The 23,226-nt window shown below is 39.2% G+C and overlaps 1 protein-coding gene across 1 annotated transcript in view; it reads right to left on the reverse strand.

The window, feature by feature from the left end:
• Window positions 1–17,685: 17,685 nt before the first annotated feature.
• Window positions 17,686–23,226, reverse strand: part of MOGAT1 (monoacylglycerol O-acyltransferase 1) — a 36,627-nt gene continuing 31,086 nt past the window's right edge. Inside the window, exon 6 of the mRNA XM_043992453.1 lies at window positions 17,686–18,541. Within this exon, the coding sequence (XP_043848388.1) occupies window positions 18,387–18,541 (155 nt within the window). The 3' untranslated portion in view covers window positions 17,686–18,386. The remainder of the gene's footprint in view (window positions 18,542–23,226) is intronic.

Consider the following 23,226-nt stretch of genomic DNA (forward strand, 5'->3'; position numbering starts at 1 on the left):
CTGACTTTCTGGATCATACTTTCTAGCTCTCTCTCCCTGGACTATAACTTAGCTCCTGATCCCAGTTTCCCCACTGGAATAGAATTCCTGGTATAGTCCCTTAAATGACACTACACACTCTTCTAAGAGGTGCAGGTGAGGGGTGGGGGAGAGCATTCTAGGGATATCAGATAGAAGGTGGAAATGGATGGAGATGGAAGATGGTGGCACAGTTCCTGTGTAAGGAGCAGCCCCCATGTCTGGAATGCTTTCCCCTCCTCAGCTCTGCCTCCTGGCTTCTCTGGATTCCTATAGGTCACACTTCTGCAAGAACCCTTTCCCAGTGCCCCTTAATGCTGATGTCTTCCTTCTGAGACCACCCTCAATTTATCTGGTACATACCTTGTTCATGCATAGCAGTTTGCATGTTATTTCCCCCTATTAGATTATAAGCTCCTTGAGAGCAGGGACTGCTTTTGCCTTTCTTTGTATCCTCAGAACTTAGCACAGACCTTGGCACATAGTAGGCATTTAATAAATGCTTTTTGCCTTGACCCGATTTATTAAATGTTCAACTACCAGGTGAATTTTTCATGTGCAGCGATCTGATCAAAGCATTCCAGGATTTCGAGATGGAAAGGGTATCAAAAGTCTTAAAAATTCAATATCCCCATTTTACAGATAGGAAGCCATGCCACAAAAAGTCTGAATGACTAGCCCAAGGTCACACAGGTAGTAAACACGAGAGTCATGATTTGAAATCAAGTCTTCTGGCTTTAAATCCAGGGACAGAAAAGGTTTCTATCTCCCTCAGTGCCTAGCATCATGTTCTATATGTAATGGACACTCAATAAGCCTTTCTTCAATTGAATTGACACTGAAACCCAGAAAAGATGTCTCAAGTAACATGGTGAATTATTAACAATAGGCCCTGGAACCCAAGGCAATGTTTTCTACTCTAGAAGAGATTACACAGTCCCTCAAGTGAAACAATACATTGTCAATTATAAGGATATTTCACAGCTCTTTTGAAACTAAGATTTAAATTTCTATTGAGCACTTAATTCAATTCACATTTGCCAACAACGGGTTGGAAATTTCAGGATTTTATGTTTGCTTAACCAATTTGGTACCCCATATCATTAAATTTCAGGAAAATAATTTTGAAAAAACGTTTCCCAGAAAAAAAAAACAAAAAGCAAGTGATGCTTTTGAAAAGTGCTATTTTGTGCTCTCCACAAAGAAATGACAAAATTGCCCTTGAGTCACCACTAGAAAAACTGGAAAAAAAAACTGGAAAAAGGAGGAAGCTCAGGGGAAATAGGTCAAAAGATTCTCCTTTTCGGATTTCCTCTTGGTATCTATCAGCAAAAATACATAGTGCACAGCTGGCCTTGGCCTCTCCCTGAAGCCACTGAAGCCCTTAGGTTGACTTTCATTCTTCATATTTTTACCAGGGATATGCAGGAAATTCCAATTGAATCAAGTAACCGCAGAGAAAGCTGAAAGTAATTCTCTGATGGGGCCTTGCCAGGGAATTCTGGCAGCCAAATATTCCTGATGGAACTTGGTGAATTAGCAGAAAACTTATTACATACCCCAGATAGGGAGATCAGACTCCAGCTACTTTATTTATTCCCTATGGTTTACAAAACCTAGAGGCCAAAGCAAAGGGAAAATTACAGGCGGCATGGAAGAGAAAATTCTCCTTTGAAATCATAGCCCCAGGATAGCATCTAAGTTTATCAACATGTGGAGAGTAAAATGTGTGAGCAATGAAGACCCATCCTAGGATGTGGTAGGGAAGTACCTTCAAAGGAATTTAAAAGCCAAATACCATGACAGTTCCCTTTGCAAACCTTTTCTCCTGGCAAAAGGAATGAGGAGGCATCAGTAAACAATGTGAACCCCTTGGCAGAGAGAGGACCGACTGATCTCAGAAGCCACAGGAGCGCATCAGTGGCTGCGGCCAGGGAAGGTTTTTTTTCTTATATCCTCTTCCATATCTAACAACAGCCCTTTATTAAATGGTGCAAAGGCTTATTTTGTCTACATAGCTGTGTACAAATGCTGTTTAACTTTGCCTGATTCTCTTGACTACTTTCTGTCTGAACAAAATACAGTAGTATACATTGTCAGGGCAGGGATCGGGGCTTAGGAAAAGAATGGCACTTGCTGGACAAATCAACTAACCTCTCAGAGTATCAATTTCTTCATCCGTAAATTGGGAATTACATCTTTGCACTACTTATTTCAAAGGTTTGCAAGAGAAGCCCTTGGCAAACCTGAAATCATCGCATAAATGTAAATTATTATTAGAACAGTCCTGTTGATACCCATAATGAGCTGATGTAATTGTCACTTACATGGTTTAGATCCAGAGATGGGCAGTGAATGGAGGAAGGGGAAATGGCATAGTAGGGCACTTTTGAAAGTGAATTGAAGGAGGGAGAAGTATAAATATTGAGGCAGAGCCAACTTGCCATATCCTTCCAGACCTTTACCTAAGCTAATACTTTTTCTTTCTTTTTTTTTTTGTGGCGCAATGGGGGTTAAGTAACTTGCTCAGGGTCACACAGCTAGTAAGTGTCAAGTGTCTGAGGCCAGATTTGAACTCAGGTACTGCTGAATCCAGGGCTGGTGCTTTATCCACTGTGCCATGTAGCTGCCCCCTAAGCTAATACTTTAATAAATATGCAAGTGCCCTTTTGAGTGTAAGCAAAAATCAGCTATGACCTATGATTGCAACAAGGAGAAAACCAGCTCAGAAGCCAGTGAGTGTAACGATTGTGGCCATGACAGCATTTGAGCTATAGAGTTTCTGTGACAAGGAAAAGTAACTCCCAAACCAAGCAAATGCCACATTTCCTACAGTAATAGGGCAATTGTTCAGTTGTGTCCAACCCTTCCTGATGCCATTGGTGTTTTCTTGACAAAGATTCTGGAGTGCTTTTCCATTTCCTTCTCCAGCTCATTTTACAGGCGAGGAAACTGAGACAAATAGGGTTAAATGACTTGCCCAGAGTCTCATAGTGTCTGAGGTCAAATAGCACTATGGCGCCATCTAGCTGCCCAATAGGACAACTAGAGCTCCCAAAGTCCTGTCAATACTCAGTTCTTCCCAATCCTACTGAATGAGGAGTCTAGTTTAAAAGTTTAAAGCTTCTAGTTATGTGAAAAGGTTAAGAAGAACTAATGTTAACTCACTAATAATTCTGTTTTACTATGCTTTATTAATCTGATTAAATGTTTATCCTAACCATGCACAAGAGACTTGAGTAAATAATGAGCTATTCAAAGGGAAGAAAGAGGTGGCCAAGTAAGTAGATACAAGTGATGGACTGATGAACATAAATAACTGTAGATAATATAAATTGCTTGGAGAAACAATGCAAAGGTTTCAGTCAGTGAGTGGATGACAGTCAACACATAGCTGATGGCTTTAGAGGACCAGGCAATTGGTTGCACAAACCCCAAGTATTTCTGGGGAGGGGGTATGTGTGTAAAAATGTAATCTAGTAGTTCTTATTGTTGTTAACTTTATTAAGAATAATCATTGCTATTCTTTCCTTTACACTATGCTACCTCATGTAGTAGTTATTCCCATATTTGTTATGTTTCCTTTACAATATTACATTTGTCTTAAGAATAGGAACCAATTCTTTTTGTATCCCCTCACAAGGATCAATTCTCTTTTTATCCCCCACAACAACTAACCTAATTCCTTTCATTGTAGAGTAAGGAAACCAGAATTTAATGACTTTAATGAATAGTTTTTTGGTCATATTGGTAATCTAATTGATTCCTAGTTCTCTGAAAGGTAATATTCAATTTTTTTCTTTGTTCATTTATTCATTCATCCATTTGTGTATGTATGTGTGTATGCATATATATGTCAATAAAAGATACAAAGTCCAAAAAAACATCATTGTTAACCTTATTAGCAATCATCATCACTAACTTTTTTTTACCTAAACTTGGTCAGGTAAGCTGTAGAGATCAACAATTAATGAGGCAGGGTGTCCTTTTGGATAGAGCTAGCCTCAAAGCCAGGAAGACCTCAGTTCAAATTCTGCCTCTAATACATTTTGGCTGTGTGACTCTGGGCAAGTCACTAGACCTCTCAGTGTTCTAGGCAATTCTTTAAGACCAAAAGTTGCAAGACAGAAGACACCAACCTGCATTCATAGCAGGAATTTCTTTATCTAGGAATTCCCTATACTAATAAAATCATAGAATGGGTGCAATAACTATTCTTATCACACAAAAAGTATTTTAACATGTAGTTTGAGGGGATTGATTTTCAAGAATCTAAAAAGGATACTATATGACACCAAAAAAATTTGGAGGAAAAATATTAGACCTTGCTGTTACTTTAAAAAAGGATGAAAAGGAAAATTCTAACAACTACTTTGTCAGTCGTTGAAAAGACTAACAACTACTATAAGTCAGTAGTTGTTAATATTTTCCTTTTCACCTTTTTTTTTGTACCTACTTTACCATTTTAAAAACATTTCCCATGGGGGCAGCTGGGTGGCACAGTGGATAAAGCACCGGCCCTAGATTGAGGAGGACCTGAGTTCAAATCTGGCCTTGGACACTTGACACTTACTAGCTGTGTGACCCTGGGCAAGTCACTTAACCCCCATTGCCCCGCAAAAACAAAACAAAACAAAACAAAAAACATTTCCCTGAGAACAATCTCTATGTGCATTAAGAGAATCCTTGATGAAATTATAAGAAAGGCGGCAATCTTTCCCAAATGAGATTCTACAGCAAACATCTTCACTGGCACTCGATTGACTGACAGGGATGTCTGATAAGAGATCCCATCGTGCATATTATTTTTTGATTTTTAAAAAGCATTTGACTTAGTAGAGCCAAGAACTGCCATGGAGTTTTCCTTCAACAAGGTGTCTCCCACACATATGTCAAAATCATATGAGATTGCTTGAAAGATCTAACAACAGAGATAACTATTCAATAAACCTCTAACTATATATCAAGTGGAGCATAAAACAGGGAGTTGTGTCCTCCTCAGAGATACTTGTTTCTGTTACTGAAAATGTCTAGAACAAAGCTCGACTGTAATTGGAATTCCTTATAGATGGTAAGGCCCCCCAGATGACCCTTTTTGACCCACGGAAGCTTTTAGAGCAGAAGAGCCACCTGTGTTTTAATATTACTTATGTGTAATATATGTAATATGTGTAATACTTACGTGTAAACTGTGTAAATGATGGATTGGGGAGGGAAGAGAATAGAAGCAGAAAGACCAATTCGGAGACAAAATGCTTCAAGTTTCCTTGTTTCTCATCGGTATAGAGTGTTTATCCATTCACACAGATTATATCATCTCTATGCTTTAAACTGTCTGGGTGAGTTGCTATTTTGTTGTTGTTTTTGTGTTTCTTTTGTTTTTTTGTTTTTGCAGGCAGTGAGGGTTAAATGACTTGCCCAGGGTCACACAGCTAGTGTCAAGTGTCTGAGGCCAGATTTGAACTCAGGTCCTCCTGAATACAGGGCCAGTGCTTTATCCACTGCGCCACCTAGTTGCCCCTGTGAGTTGCTGTTTTTCAAAAGTGCACAGCTAGGTAGCAAACCTTTTGGTTATGGATACTCAAAGAATTGGTTTTAGGGGGCCAACAACAGTTCACCACTGGGTTCTTAATCAAAGCCTTCCCAAATTATTAGGACCCACCAATAAAGCCTGTGCTTTATTAGAATATCCCTTGAGAATCCAGGCTTACCTCTCTGTCCCAAAGAGGCATCTAAGAAAGACTTCATTGGAAACCAAGCATTCAAACTACATCCTATTTACATTTAATCTCTTTATATTTTAAAATAATTTTTACTTCAGTGAAGGCTATTTATAATAACTCTATTCAATATGATAACCCTCATGTTGGTCAAAGTACAAAACATCACATTTCATCTTGGGGAATTCTAGTTAGATTCCATGTGAACTGAGTATATCTCCCTTCATTCCAAAGGCATTAAAATTTCCTCTTCTCGGGGATGAGATCCCCTGAGGGCAAAATACAGGCTTTGTCCTTTCCATTTAATTTCTACAAATCATGGTGCAGCCCTGTACTGTGAGGACAAATCTTTCCTCTGAAGTTTCTGATTTCCCCTTGCACTTTGAGATGCTGCAGCAGAGGGCTGAGAGGGTCATAGGGTCATCAATTTAGTGCTGGAAGCAGAGGCTGCTGGAAAATGTTTAATACTGCCTCTGAAAAGTCAGGACACAATTTTAAGTTTTATCTGCGTGAATTACATTTTTTCCATCACTTTCTGAAGTGGGGACAACCAGCAAAAAAATAACTCAAGCCCAGATTTGTACCATTTGCCAATTTCCACGGTGGAAATACACCGAAAATCTGACAATGTGCTTGCTTTCTTTTTCTTTTTTTCCCCCTTTACAATGTGCTTTCTGGAGCAGGGTTCAAGCAGTCCACAGCACTCCATTGGCTGAAAGGGACCTTAGAAGTCTTCTAGTCTAAACCCCTCATTGTACAGATGAAGTAATGAAGCCCTAGGAGATTAAGAGACTTGGCCAAGGTTATATAGATGATTTGAATCCAAGTGCTCTGAATCCAAACCCAACATCCTTTCCATTGACCCATGGAATTGAAAGTGATAAGAAATTGTAACACCGAGCAGGAGTCTTTAAAAAGACAGAATGAGAAACATAGCAGGTTTTTGTGGGTAAGCAGCCAGCCTTGGAATCACAAAGACTTGGGCTTCCCTCTGACAAGTATTGCTAATACATCCACGGGCAAGTCATTTAAAATCTCCATTTTAAATTTAAAACCATTTTTTACAAGTATTGCCAGGAATCTAAGGCTACAGTTGCACAATGAAGGAACACACTACACCTTTGGTACATAGATGAAACCACAGGTAGAAACCAAATCACTTGTTTTGATAAAATATTCAGGAACTATGACAAGAACCAAGGGATTTGAGCTCCTATGTCCGGGTACTGTACATTCTGAAATAATTCACATTTCTGTAAGCTTTGTACTTAAACTTTATAAATCACTTAGCTCAGAACCACCATGTGAAGTAGGTAGGGCAAATATCTTACAGGAAGGGAAAGTGAGGAGGAGAGAGACTAAGCAATTTACCAATAGCCTAGATGAGACTTTGATCCCACTTGTGGTTGCCATCAATCTCTGCTGCATAATCATAGTATTTGCACACCTGTTATTTATTTGCCTATTTCGTGTTTAGACTCCTGCCTTCTTGGACCCATCATTTAACCTTGGTTCCCCTCAGTTTTCTCACCAGCAAAATAAGGAGGTTGGACTACATGGGTGCTCTGAGGTCCCTTGCAGTTCTAGATTGACGATCCTATTAACTTTTTCAGAAAGGTCTGAGGTAGCTTTTAAGTCAAATATTAAAAAAAAACAGGGGGCAGCTAGGTGACTCAACAGGTAAAGCACTGTCCCTGGAGTCAGGAGGACCTGAGTTCAAATCTCACCTCTGACACTTACTAGCTATGTGAGCCTGGGCAAGTCACTTAACCCCAATTGCCTGAAACATCCAGGCCCATCTCCAGTCATCCTGATATGTATCTTGCCACTGCACCCAGATGGTTGTAAAGGAGAGAGTGAGGTTGGAAACACTGCACAGCCCTCCCTCACTTAAATCCATTTCATTGCAAGTCATGACATCACCTCCCAATGTCATTGTCCTCTTCAAGAAAAAAGGACAAACAGAAACCTGAGTTCAAATCCTACTTATGATGCTTACCAGCTCTGTAATCCTTGGCAAGTCAACCTCTTAGCCTCTGTCTTCCTCTCTGTAAAAATCAGGGATAATAGCATCTCTTTCCCAGGGATAGTTTTGAGGATCAGGTGAAATAACATGTGCAAAACATTTTGCAAATCTTAAGATGCTATATAAATGCTACTAGCTATTGTTAGTTTTGCTCCACTTGTGGTTCAAATTTATTAGAATGAAATGTTTCAGCATGCCTAACTAAGAACTTATCCAACTCCCATTTAAAGTTACTAAAGGTAAGGTAGTTCAGTGATTAGAATGCTGGTCTTGAAGTCAGGAAGGACCTGAGGAGTACAAGTCTTGCCTGAGACACTTCCTGCCTGTGTGATCCTGAGCTAGCTTCTCTCAGCCTCAGTTTCCCCATCTGTATAATGACTGGGTCAGACTCAATGGCTCCTAAGGTGCCTTCCAATTCTAAATCTATGATACGTGGAATACTCTCCCTCATCATATCTGACTCCTGCTTTCATTTAAGTTCCAGGTAAAATCCCACCTTCTACAAAAGCCTTTCCTGATACCCATTAATGCTATTGTCTTCCCTCTATTGAGTATCCTGTATATAGTGTATTTGTAGACAGTTATTTTCATGTTGTCTCCTCCATTAAACTGAGAGCCCCCATGGGGCAGTTAGGTGGTGCAGTGGATAGAGCACTGGCTCTGGAGTCAGGAGTTCAAATCTGGCCTTGGACACTTAACACTTACTAGCTGTGTGACCCCGGGCAAGTCACTTAACCCCAACTGCCTCACCAAAAAAAACAAAAAACAAACAAACAAACAAAACTGAGAGCCCCTTGAAACCAAGAACTGGTTTTTTTTATGTCCCCAAAGCTTAGCACAGAGCCTGGCACATAGTAGGCACTTTGAATATGTTTACTGACTAACTGATGGGCCTTTGTGCAGGCTCTATTCACCAGTTTTATTTGAAAATATCCATTCATAACACCTGCTAGTTTCATCCTGTAAATGTTCACTTTAATATCAAGGTGACATTAAATCAAAGGAACATCAATAAAACAACAGAAAGAAATAAAGAAAAAATCTAGTCAGAAGTAGTAAGACCATGTTATTGGGATGGGGCAGAATGGCTTGTCCTTCTGTTTGTTTCAGCAGGAGGACATGTTTACAATAGCTACACACGGTTTAGATAAAAATTTAAAAGAAAAGTCATGAGGACACCATTCAATTTAATCCCATTTAAGATTAGGACAACATCTCTCATGAGAAGATTCCTACCTGCTCTGATTTTAGCAGGAGTATTACAATGTTGGCTCAAAGAAGCCTAGGGTCAATACACAGAGGTTGTAGAATTTGACTCATCAATAATTTCTGTCCATTGAATAGATGGACTGATATACTAGGCTAAGTGATGAAAGCTACAAACATCTTTAAGCTGCTCTGCTTCTTCAAAGAAATAAATTGGAAATCAGAGATAAATCATCATACCTTTGTTCTTCATACTGCTACCTTTTCATGAAACCATGATGTCAAACAAGTATTCCTCCCTTATGATTCTTGTCCATGCACTAGTAATGTAGTGTTTGATAAACCCAAAGACTCCAGCTTCTGGGATAGGAACTCAGTATTTGACAAAAACTGCTGGGAAAACTGGAAGATAGTATGGCAGAAATTAAGCATAGACCAACATCTTACACCTTATACTAAAATAAGGTCAAAATGGATACACAATTTAGACATAAGAGGTGATACCATAGGTAAATTAGGAGAGAAAGGAATAGTCTACCTATCAGATCTTTGGAAAGGAAAACATTTTATGACCAAACAAGAGATAGAGTATATTATAAAATGCAAAGTGGATGATTTTGATTACATTAAATTAAAAAAAATTTTGTACAAACAGAAGCAATGCATCCAAAATTAGAAGGGAGGCAGAAAGCTGGGAAACAATTTTTGAGGCCAGTACTTCTGATAAAGGCCTCATCTCTAAAATATATAGGGAACCAAATCAAATTTATAAGAACCCAAGTCATTCCCCAATTGAGAAATGGTCAAAGGGTATGAACAGGCAGTTTTCTGATGAAGAAACCAAAGTTATCTATTCCCATATGAAAAAATGCTCTAAATCTCTAATGATTAGAGAGATGCAAATTAAAACAACTCTGAGGTACCACCTGACACCTATCAGATTGGCTAAAATGACAAAAAAGGAAAATAATAAGTGTTGGAGAAGCTGTGGGAAAATTGGAACACCAATCCATTGTTGGTGGAGCTGTGAACTGATCCAACCATTCTGGAGAGCAATTTGGAATTATGCCCAAAGGGCGATAAAGCTGTGCATACCCTTTGACCCAGCAATACCACTTTTGGGTCTTTTTCCGAAAGAGATCATGGAAGGGGGAAAGGGACCCACATGTACAAAAATATTTATAGCTGATCTTTACGTGGTGGCAAAGAATTGGAAGTTGAGGGGGTGCCCATCAACTGGGGAATGGCTGGACAAGTTGTGGTATATGAATACAATGGAATACTATTGTGCTATAAGAAACGTGAGCAGGAGGAGTTCAGAGAAACCTGGAGGGTCTTACGTGGGCTGATGATGAGTGAGATGAGCAGAACCAGAAGAACATTGTACACAGTAACATCAACATTGAGTGTTGATCTACTGTGATGGACTATATTCTTCTCACCAATGCAATGGCACAGAAGAGTTCCAGGGAACTTGTGATGGAAGAGGATCTCCAAATCCAGGAAAAAAAAAAAGAACTGCGGAGTATAGATGCTAAATGAACCATACTATTTCTTTTGTTTTTGATGCTGTTGGTTTTTTTTTCTATTTTGAGGTTTTTCATCATTGCTCTAATTTTTTTCTCTTATAACATGACTAATGCAGAAATAGGATTAATGTTATTATGTGTGTGTATATATATATATATATATATATATATATATAAAACCTATATCAGATTACCTGCTGTCTAGGGGAGGGGGAGGGAGGGGAGGGAGGGAGAAAAATCTGAAATTGTAAAGCTTGTATAAACAAAGGTTGAGAACTATCTTTACATGTAATGGAAAAAAAATAAAATACTTTATTAATTTTAAAAAAATGATTCTTGTCCATGGAAAATCTGTCCAAGGTCCCCAATTGCATTTCTTCATTCTTTTAATATTTCTTGGTTGCCAGGGTAACAGTCAAGCTGTCTAGTTTATTTTACTCTTACCAAATCACCAGCCTACTTCCCTTTTCAAATCTATAATGAGCCTTGATTTCCTCATCTGAAAAATGGAGATGATATCTATTTCATGTTATCATTATCCCATCCACTCTGAGCAGCAGGCATAGTTGAGAGAGAGAGAGAGAGAGAGAGAGAGAGAGAGAGAGAGAGAGAGAGAGAGAGAGAGAGGGGCAGATCTCATTTTTTGTCTTAAGCATACCTCATTAGCCGAGCTCATCTGAATTTTAAGGACTCTTGATACTCTCTCACAGAATAATGCCAAAGCTTTTATATTTCACCAAAAAAAAAATAAGTTCCTTGAGACCAGGAACTATTTAATTTTTGTCTTTGTAGAATTTTTGTCCTTGTATTCCCAGCACCTAGCAGAGTTTGATCATAGAATAGGTGCTTCTAGACTATATATTTTTTCAAAGTTAATACCAATTAAAATTTTTACAATTTTTAAATTTAAATTAATTTTTTAAAAAAATTCTCATACTTGGGACCAGATTGTCAACTCATTTTCTCATCATGGACTTGTGGCTCTCCCTGTTCAGGTTATCCATTTTTTTTGGTCAAAGCAATGTCTATTCTATCAGGCATGCCATTTTAGAGTTTTCTTTATTGCTTTCTTCTAACTCTTAAAGTGTCACCAAGTCCTGTCATTTTTTCCCTCAAAATAATATCTCTGAGATTTTTCCCTTTGATATGTATGTGTGTATATACATGTTTGTGTATGGTGGTGGTGGTGGTGATGGTGGTGAGAGAAGTGATTTTTTAAAAATTGACAGCTTCTGATTTTGTTTTGCTTTACATCATGGTCAGTTCCTGATATACTCTCATCATCACCACCACCACTGAACTCCCCTCACACACACACACACACACACACACACACACCTTGTAACAGAGATAAAATGGTCAGAGAAAACAAATAATGGGGAAAAAGTAACAAAGTTAATAGCGTATGCAATATTACATTCCCTTGCTATCCTACCCCTCTCTACTGAGAAGATTGTGTTTCATCCTCTGTTCTTTGGAACCAAGATTGTTCATTGCAGTTAAGCTGCTGTAAATTACTGGTCTAAATCTAATATCTGCAAAACTGTTCTTGTGCCAGTCTGGGACATGAGTTACAACAATATTTTGCTCAGCAGGAAATTATTGGAGAGCTCTTCCCAGAGCCTCCATTTAAGGAAGGCACCCCAGTACCACTAACTCATCACTTCCCGCAGGCTTTACTTCTGGATATCTTCATGGTCTATGGAATCTCATCATCCTGCAAGATCACATCAATCCTGAAATTCACAACCCTTCATACCTCTTGCCCCTGGAATTCCTCCCTTCCTCTAAATGGACATGGTAGAGTAGACAGTGGAGAGCTTCTTCCAGAACCTTCATTTAAGGAAGGAAACCAGCCCCTCCCCCCCCATCCTTCTCTTCTTTCCCCTGCTTTCCAGCTTCTTTCTTCTGTGTTGCCTTAGTCCATTAAATTGTGAGCTCCGTGACTGTGGGGATTGTCTTTTCCCTTCCTTTGTGTTCCAAGCACAGTGCCTGGCATTTAGTAACAAATGTCTACTGACTAACTTATTGGTCATGGACAGGACAGTCATTTCAGAATGAAGTGTCCATATATAGTCAGTCAGGTGATCAACGTTTAACACAAAAGTCAAAGTTAAAAGCAAATTAGAAGAAAGGGTGAAAATGAGAAAGCACCGTGTGATTGGAGCAGCTCCAAACCAACCTGTTCAAAAAGCAGCTGGTGATAGCAGAGAGACTGAGTACACAAAGCTGCTCCACCCTTATTTACTCTTATTTGATTGTCTTCTCAGTAAAGCAAAGTGATCTTTGGACTGAAAAGGAGAGTAGGAAAATGGCTAATAGGAAGTTAATGCCCAACATAAATAGGGAGATGGTAAGAGAGCACCTAGCTACCCTTGAAGAGTTATATCAACAGGCTCAAGTGACCTAAATAAATGCTTATTGAATTGGATTGAATGGCTCTTTTTTTTGGAGTATTTAAAGAACTAGCAGAAGTGAATCTTGATCCACTGTCAGGCTCTCAGAACAATCATGGAGAACGGGCAAAGGACTCTAGGACTGTGAAAAAGCAAATATCTCAATTTTCAAAACATTGAAGAAATTCAGTTCTGCAGACTAAACACCAGAGATTTTTATTTCAATTCTTGCCAGAATTCTAAATCATTGCCATGGCTAAGGGGTGGACAATAGTAGGTGCTCTATAAATGCTTATTCTCCTTCCCCCTCCCTCCAGAGTTCCCCAAGGTGCTACTCTTGGTTTCCTTTCTGGTTGCCTATGGTAGTACCTCTGGAAGGCTGCCCAGGTAGAGATGTGCATGTTCACCCTCAGTACTAGGGAAGAGAGGGCCAACTTGTCAACCAGATTATAGTCACATCAATCCAAGGTGGTGGCAAACTGCTTGGTGGGTAACATTGGACTATTTCCAACCTGACCCAAAGACATCAAAATCTAGCATTATGGTAGGTTGGAGCAGTCAGAGGAGGGATGGGTAGTTTTGAAAGTGCTTCTCCAGGGGACAGCTAGGTGGCGCAGTGGATAAAGCACTGGCCCTGGATTCAGGAGGACCCGAGTTCAAATCCAGCCTCAGACACTTGACACTTACTAGCTGTGTGACCTTGGGCAAGTCACCTAATCCTCATTCCTCTGCAAGAAAAAAAAGTGCTTCTCCAGCCAAATCAGATGGAAATTTGGACTTGGTTTTTAAACATCCTGAGAGTGCAATATGGGGCACCAAGTAGACTCCAGGTAAAACAATGCATAGCACATTTGGCCCTTTTCCTAGTAATATAGTCTGGCCAGACCATTCACCCTATCCCATGGGGAAGTGAGGATAAATAGGTAAAAACAACTAGAGGGATTCTTTCTTGACTCCAAGCCCAGTGTTCTATCCACTGCACCATCTAGCTGCCCGTGTGTCATCCCTATGTTGATCTCAAAATTCTTTTGAGGAGAGGCAGTCTTATTTTTCCTATTTCCCCAGCAAGTAATAATGCCTTGCACATCTTTTTGCAGCATTCATTCTGTACTTATTGATTAGTCCTATCCTTGCTTTGCATTTTATTTTATATTCCCTAAATAGAATTGGAAATACCATTCCAAGTCCAGGCCTGGAATTTCATTAATGTGGAAAACCCCTTGTGAGAAAGATCCCTTCAACAATGATACAGTGCCTGGCACAGATCAAGCCCTCTATAAATTCTTCCTTTCTCCTTCCCAAAGCAGATCATCAACTTGCCTGTAACTTACGGTCTTGGACAAGTGCTTGGGGGCACTAAGAGGGTCATGGTCACACAGTTAATATTTGTCAAAAGCAGGACATGAACCAAGGTCTTCATGACTTCAAGGCTGGCTGGTGCATCATGCTGCCTTATCGGGCAAGCTACCCATTATAGCACTCAGTAACCATTTCACTGATTGTAATTAAACCTACAAAGTATGTCAATGAATTTGGCCTTTCTTTTCAGTTTAATCAAGATAAAAATGACATGTGTTTACAAATTGGGTATAAAAACATGTTTATCGCTCCAAACTTTCCAGTCTGGGTCACAGAACTAGAAAAGAGAACAAAAACATCACATACGCTCATATAACATAGAAATTTGTTATTTCCAACCCCTCCAAAAATTATTTTTTAACAAATACAAATATGTATACCATTCCACAACTTAAAGATAAAGGAAACTGGATCACGACCCAAAAAGAAATCTTAGATGTCACCTAGCTCAAACCTTTATTTTAGAGATGAGGCCCAGACAGGGGAAATGACTTTCTCATGATAGTAAACAGCAGGAGCAGAATTGGAACCTAGCTCCTTCATTTCCAAATCCAGTGCTCTTTGAAACAGTATAGGCTAATTATAGCCCCTCAGGCATGTTTCTCCTTCTTTTATTTAGGAAAGAAGATTATTTCTTCTATGATTTCCTTAGAACCAATTGTTATACTGCCCTAGGCCACAGTGAGCCTGAAAAAAAAAAGCCAATAGTAAGTCTTCTTTCATGCACAGATGAAAAGACAATGATCCCTTTAGATTCTAGTTAACAGAGAAAGTGGGCAGCTGGGTGACCTGAGTTCAAATGTGTCCTCAGATATTTATTAGCTGTGTGACCCTTGACAAGTCACTTAACCCTGTTTGCCTCTGTTTCCTTCTCTGTAAAATAAGCTGGAGGAGGAAATGGCAAAACACTTTAGTTATTTGCCAAGAAAACCCCAAATAAGATCACAAAGAGTCAGACATGACTGAAACAACTGAAAAACAAATACTGAAGAAAGGCAATCAAGCAAGGATGGAATATGGAAAAGATATCAAATAAATATGGCTTCTCTACCCTGGATTTGGGACCACCATGGATGAAGGTGAAAGAATTATTCAAAAATGGAAACCTAAAAAATAGAAAGGCATAAGTAAGATGAAGAGGCTCCTGTGTCCTCTCTATTTTGGTTATAGCAAAAACAACATACCATGGAAATAGACAACTGAGAAGCTAGGGTCTTTGTACTAAAATGGAACAGGCAGAGATGAGTTTTACACTGACCCCAAGGAGTAAAAACAACTTCTTCCTTTTTGCTCTGATTCTTCTTACAGCATGATTAATGCAGAGATGTGTTTGGTGTGTTTGTACATATATAACCTATATTCGATTGCTTGCTGTCTTGGGGAGGGGGGATGTAGGGGTGGGAGGGAGAAGGATTGGTAACTAGAAATCTTATGGAAGCAAATGTTGAAAACTATCTTTACATGTAACTAGAAAGTGATAAAATACTTTTTATGAAAAAAGAAACTTTTGTAGACTCCCCCAGTTATTAGGGTCTCTCCACTTCCATCCCATCAGTGATATATATATATATATATATATATTTGCAGATATGTTGTATTCCCTATTCTCCCAAGTAGACTAAAAGTTCCTTAAGTACAGAATTTGCTGACTTTATCCTCAGCACCTAGGACAGTGCCAGGCACTTGTAGAAAAGTAATGAATGCTTGATTGACATGCCATAGATGTTGTGCTTAGAAATAAGAGAAAAGATTGCTTTACCTCTTTGGTCAACTGCTTGAGCTTCTAACTGTCCCTTCTCTGTTATGACTGTCCTATTGTAAAAGTACACCACCTTACCTTACACCTATAAGCTCTCAACAAAGAGACTGAAATGACTGAATGAATCCTCTGGAAGAGGGATTTCTTCCTGCAGGAGTTCCTTCTTCTTAGGGGAGGGGGAAGCAATCGAGTTAAGTGACTTGCCTTGCCCAGAGTTACACAGCTAGTAAGTGTCTGAGGCCAGATTTGAACTTAGGTCTTCCTGACTCCAGGGGCAGTGCTCTATCCACTGTGCCACCTAGCTGCCCTGAGCAGAAGCTCTTTTGCAAGTTAAGAATCACTTGGACCATTTTCAAAACCTCTTCACAACACAGTGAAAACCTCTCAGAACTTCCATCCATCCAAAATGTGTGGGGCTTCTCAGTGGCAGATGAGTATATTTCTCTATGCCCCAGCATGAATTCAAATAGGTAGGGGTGGAGAAATTGAGGACTGCAAATTGTCAGCTTTGGTCTTCATATGACAGATTTAACCACTGAACAAAAGTGCTAGAATATACAGATAGGTTAGGTAGTATGCTCGAAAGAATCAAATTGTCTACATATTAAGTAACAGCACCCGCTAATGGCCCATTGATTCAGGAATATCATCGTACCTTGGATTCCTTTTGGCAAGTGATGTTATACATTAGCAACCCAATAGTCCACCTGTGCAGCAGTAAAAATATTCTCAAGCATTTTGAAAATGACCATAGATTTAGAGTGGGAGGAAGGGGGCAGCTAGGTGGCGCAGTGGAAAAAGCACCAGTCCTGGATTCAGGAGGACCTGAATTCAAATCCAACCTCAGACACTTGACACTTACTATCTGTGTGACCCTGGGCAAGTCACTTAAACCCTCATTGCTCTACCCCCCAAAATATAAAAAAGAGTGGGAAGGAACTTCAAAAGGACTTCTTATCCAACCCTTTCGTTTTATAGATGTAATGATTGGAATGACGCCACCTGCTGGAGAGTTACTGTAGGAAAGCTCCACCATGAGAAGAAGGCATCTGAGGGCAAGCCATGCAGTTTTCCTTGGTGTCAGGAAGTGACGTTTGCTCATGGGTACTGTCAATCAAGGCTACCAGCCAATTAGCTTGGAGATGTGTGTGCATGTGGATGGGATGCTTCCAGTTTCACAGGAGGCTTGTGGGACGAAGGAGGTGTGGCTCACTCTCTTTCATGAGGACTCTCCTGGAGAGTGGAGCTAAGATGCGCGCTCCCTGAGATAGATAGATGTAGGCATCTAGGTCTCTTTCTCTCTCTTTACCAAATTCTTATTCTCCTTAATAAATGCTTAAAAGTTTAAACTCTTGTTAAGGCTTATAATTTATTGGTGACCACTCATTAGATATTTTAGACAGACTAGCTAGAATTTTAGCCCCTTACATAGATAAGGAAAACTGAGGCTCAGAGAGAATAAGGAACTTGCCCAAGATGAATGGCCCATTTTTTTCTTAAAAGTCCAAAATTTATTTCACTTTTTAAACCCACAACTTTAATATTTTGAGGAATAAGTAAACACAGAATGCTCTCCTTCTTCATGTCTGCCTCCTTGTTTCTTGGCTTCCTTCAAGTGCCAGCTAAAATCCCACCTTCTTTTCCTAATACCCCTTAATTCTAGCACCTTCCCTCTATTGATTATTTCCAATTTATACTACATATACATATGTATGTATGTAATATGTACACATGGCATGTTTATATGTGTATACATATGTATATATAGTTTGTACATAATTGTTTACATGTTGTCGGCTCCATTAGAGTCTAAGTTCCTCATGGGCAGAGACTGTCTGCTTTTTGCCTTTGTTTGTATCCCCAGAGCTTAGCACAAAGCCTGGCATACGGTAAAGGTCAGGGATTGTCTGCTTTTTCCCATTCTTTGTATCTCCAGAGCTTAGCACAGAGCCTAGTACTTCATAAATATTGATTGGCTGACAAAAATAAACCTAACCTCTTCCCATCACCCTCATAATGTGTGGCCTTCAAAAAATGGAGTTTGGGGATTATCCTTGGATAATTCTTAACTTTAAGGGCCTTTCCATAGACTATCTTTTCCTTCATGCTTCTAATAGCTCTCTACTCTATTTGGATTTTGGCATATTAACATCACTGTGGCTGAAGGCAATATGTGATCATTTGACAGGTAATTTTTTGAAAATTTTTTTCTTTTGAAATTAAAAAAAAAAACCCAGGCCCTCTTATAACTCTTAAACCTTCATTAAATGCACAACAAAGTCTTTAACAGACACCAGTTGATATGGATTTGGAGATATTTCTTTCAATGCCAGGAAGCTCTTGTGATGTCCTTGATACCGTCTATGACCGTGCTTATTTAAAAATGAGAGTTTCCTCTTCTGGGATGCCATACTTTCTTTTGTGCTTCTCAAATAATTTTCTTAGTTCCTCCAGGTAGGTCTGGTGCAATTCATCGATCTGTTCTGCTGTGGGGTGTGGATTCTGTTGAACGGGGATAGGGTGTCCCACTGAAAGAATACAGAATGTAAGAATGCCACAGGTTATAAATGCATATCTCTTTATACATCTCTCATCATCCATAGGAGGAGACTGGAATGCAGGCATCCAATTTCCATGCCTGCAGTCCGTTATCTCCAGACTTAGTTATTCTCTCGCTTTGCCTGAATGTGCACCATCCCATTAGATATGAAACAAAAACACTTGCCTCCTTTGCCAACACTGTACTGTCAGGACCCTGGTGGTTTTTATTCCTTGTGAAATGAGCTACTGTCTGAAATACAGCTGTGCAGTTATATGAACACCACCCTCCCCCAAGGTCACCAACATTCTCTGTCTGACACGGCTGCCAGCCAGACTACAGGGCCTTCTTATTGATGAATGCCCATGAGCTCACTGGAGACTGTGGGGTCCCCACCTCCTCATCCTCTTCACTCCTCATTGCCCCCCTAGACTGATTCTCAGTGTCTTACATTTTGAAATACGGTTCAGTTCCAACCGAGAGCCACACAGATGCAGGTCCACTGAGAACTTAAAAGGAACTTTGCTGAAGTACAGGCACTACGGCAGGACTAAAGATCACAAGCAGCAGATTACCATGAAGCATGCATACATTTTTTAGGTTGGACCCCCTTGACGGATCCATTTCAAATGAAATCAGAACAACTTTTAGAAGTGTTTAAAGTGTTACATTTTTTCCACCTGCCTCATGGACCTAGCAGGCTTATTTGGATTCTACCCACTTTGGAGAAACCAGAGGGAGGCAGCGACGGGGTTTGTTTGTTTGTTTTTTCCCTCAAGAAGAAATGTAATATTTTGGGATCCTACTTATAATGAGGTTATTACACTACTCATGACTCCCCCTGCTGACTTGATTCAACACTGCTTCTCAGCTTCAGAGACTAAAAATTAGACCTCAACCAACTTTAAATTTAAATTAGATGTAGAACAGGGGCTTTTAACCTGGGTTTTGTGATCTTGGTTTTTGTTTTTGTTTTTAAATATTTTTATAATTTTATTTCAATAAAATAGGTTTCCTATGTAATCCTATATACTTTATTTCAGGCATTTAAAAACAATCTTAGAAGGGGTCCATAGACTTCACCTGACTGCCAAGGGGATCTATGATAAAAGAAATGGTTAAGCTGGCCTACAGACAATGGAGTAGGGTTCTGTGTCTTGGAAGAAGTGGTCTCTTCCACCAGGTCTCTGAGTAAATCTAGTGTTATATACCCTAGACCAATCAATCAATCAACAAACATTTATTAAGTACTGATTATATTCCAAGTACAGTGCTAAGCATTGGTAATATAAAAAGAGGCAAAAGATAATCCCTGCCCTCAAAGAGTTTACAATGAAGTGGAAAAGGTGATTAGAAAATCCAACAGAAATGGAATGATGGGAGATGAGGATAATAATGGTTATTATTCCATATAAAATTATTAGCAAAGCATAATTATTACAGCATAATCTGAGCCAGGAAGATAAGACATAAAAAAGAAGTAAAAATGACATCAGCCTAAGGGATGTAACAAAGACTACATGCGCTAATTACAGAATTGATTCTTCTCAATTTGTTTTGCATTTTAAACATATAGAACCTCAGCTGAGAAAATTCAGTTTTCTTTGATAGTTTAGAGGCAAAGGTGACACAGCCATGCTAACTATGCATAAGCAGCAAGGGGAAAGAATATATTCTATTAAAAACCAATCATAACTCTTGTTTTCATTCTTTATTATGAACGGGAATCAAATATAGTGAGGGAAAGATGGTGTGGTGTAGTAAAGAGAAGGCTGGCTGTGCAGTCAGGATACTTGTGTTCTAGTCCAAGCTCCTCCATTATTCAATGAGACAAGTCATTAGATCTCTGGGCCTCAGCTTCTCTATCTGTAGAACAGTAATTCGAGGTGCCTTCCTGCTCTAATATCATTTGAATTTTGCTGCATTTTTTTCCTAACAAGGGGTGAGAAAACTCTGGGATGATGGGAGCTTTACAGAAGTGCTCATTTCTCCTCCTTTTTAAGGGCCAGATCTGTGATCTCATTGGTACAAGGAACTCCTAGTGAGGAAATTCCTTCCACTGATGCAGATAATAGTAACTATTCCATAATTCAGAGTCAGAGAAAGCTGCCTGGAGCACTGAGAGATTAAGTGACTTGTCCAAGGTCACAAACTCAGTATTAGGTACCAAAAGCAGGATTTCCTGATTCTAAAGCCAGCTCTCTATCCCGTATATAATGCTGCCACTTTCTTCATTGCACAATCTAACATCCTTGCAATAGAGTCAATGAGTTAGCATTATTTTAATCTTTTTATGTTGCAACATATTTGTTGAGTAAAGTATTCAAGAAATGTAATGACCCATAAAAATGGTGAGTCAGTCATGTAGCAAGAACAAATGAGCATCTTATATGCTTTGTTGGTACCAAGAAACATTAAAAACAATCTTGATATGCCTAGTAAATCAGATGTTTTTTCTTGTTGAGGATTTATAGAAGGACAATATGAATCAGAAGAAGAAAAAGCTTGGAGATTCTGCACCTTTGGAGGGGATATCCTCATTGATGAGTTCACAGATTCATCAAGTGTTACATAATTAGGCAAAATGCTTTGGCCGAAGCCTCTTTTTAAAAAAAAAAATTTTTTTTTAAATGCCAGCAATTGGTTTTGGTTTTTTGGGGGCTGGGCAATGAGGGTTAAGTGACTTTCCCAAGGTCACGCAGCTAGTAAGTGTCAAGTGTCTGAGGCCAGATTTGAACTCAGGTCCTCCTGACTCCAGGGCCAGTGTTCTATCCACTGCAACACCTAGCCACCCCCGAAAGCCTCTTAAAATTGGTCTTTAAGAGTTTGGTTCCTGGGGGCAGGTAGGTGGCACAGTGGATAAAGCACCGGCCCTGGATTCAGGAAGACCTGAGTTCAAATCCGGCCTCATATACTTGACACTTACTAGCTGTGTGACCCTGAGCAAGTCACTTAACCCTCATTCCCCCACAAAAAAACAAATACTGAAGACCTCCCCCAAGAGTTCGGTTCCTGATTCCTAATCCAATGTGCTTTTTCATTAGACTTACCCTAGTTAATTTTGTCCCCATAATACTCTTTTTCTCCTTGTATTTTCTTTTGCTGATTTTATTAATGATAATTTATGTAGACTGTTTCTTCACAAAAGCTTAAACTGCTCCTACCTATACACTAATTTTATCTTTATATGGTTTCCTTTGCTTCTCTTTCCATTAATAGCTGACATTTTTTGTGATTCACAGAACTCTTCAGTCTGTACAGAACTGCAATGGAAAACTACATGACTGATAATGGAGAGGCCCATTGTGGGTACGTGTGGGAAGGTTGCTACCTTATACAAAGAAGGAAGTGGGCAGAAAGGGTCTAAAGCATGCTAAGGAAAGAATGTATGATTAGGGAAAAAAATAGGCTGACCAATGGGCAGGTCTCATGCTCTACATGTATCCATAAGATGTCAAAAGAAAACAAGGAAAGCTCCTATCACTTAGATGGTGGATCCCCTATGTTGAATTTGTGGAAGTCACACAAAATGGAGATATATAGATGGGTTGTCTTCTTCACTACTTAAGGGGATATTCACATTGATCCACTGGTATATTTTGAGTTATATGGCACTTATATGTATGCAATGTACTTGACATACATTTTCAGGCTATCAAACAGACTCCAACATACCTTTTTTATCCTTATTTGATGTTCTTCTTTTTCATATTGTCCACATTCCAGCCAAACTGCTCTATTATTAACTGCCCTTCATTTTTTAAATTTCCTTTTCCTATATCTATTTTTGCTCACACTTATCTCCCAGTGTCTGCACTCAGTTGTTCTTGACCTCTCCTCCCAATTTCTTTCTTTAGGTAGATAAATGGCCTGCACAAATTACTATCAACAAAACCAGCAAAATGAATATGAGAAAAAGAGAAACAAGGGGCCAAAATTAAGTATGGTACTCATCACAAGAAAGAATAATGGACTGGCAATCCAGAATGGGACTCTGAAAGATCGATTTCATTTCACCTTCCAGTAGCCAGATGGAGGTAAGCACTGTGTCCATTTTATAGATGAGGAAACAGGCTTAGAGGGGTCAAGTGACTTGCCCATGGTCTCAAGCAGTGAGCTCCAATAACAGCATTTGAATCCACATCTCATTTGATTTTTGTCCAATGTACTTTTGACAACATGTAACCTATCCCATTTTACACATGGAGAAATTAAGATAAAGGTCCAATACAACACAGTCATCAGTAGTAACTGGGATTTAAACCCAGGTCTCCTGATTTCAAATCTAGTTATCAATTTATCTACTAGAATTGTGGTTTCTTAAAAATTGAGATGAAGACTGTGAAATCTTTGTACATTGCATTGAATATCCCAGAAATCCTGGCATGATGCTGGGGAAGAACCTGGAAATTCAAGGTATAAATCTGACGTGATCATACTTTCTGATGCTGAGAAATAACTCATGGAACTCAATTTAAAATGATATTATGATTTTTAAGTTCATTGTCATTTTCCCAAATGGGGTCCTCCTTTCAGGCTCCTATCTCTAGTCTTTGGTTTAGATCCAGCAGAGACACATCTACTTTGAAGGTCACCATTACTGCAAAGCCTAATAAAACCCAAATTGCATTTTCAAAAATGCAATGCTATATTTGGAAGCAATAGTCACAGGTC

The sequence above is a fragment of the Dromiciops gliroides genome, chromosome 3 (assembly GCF_019393635.1).
Source record: "Dromiciops gliroides isolate mDroGli1 chromosome 3, mDroGli1.pri, whole genome shotgun sequence".
Lineage (NCBI taxonomy): Eukaryota > Metazoa > Chordata > Mammalia > Microbiotheria > Microbiotheriidae > Dromiciops > Dromiciops gliroides.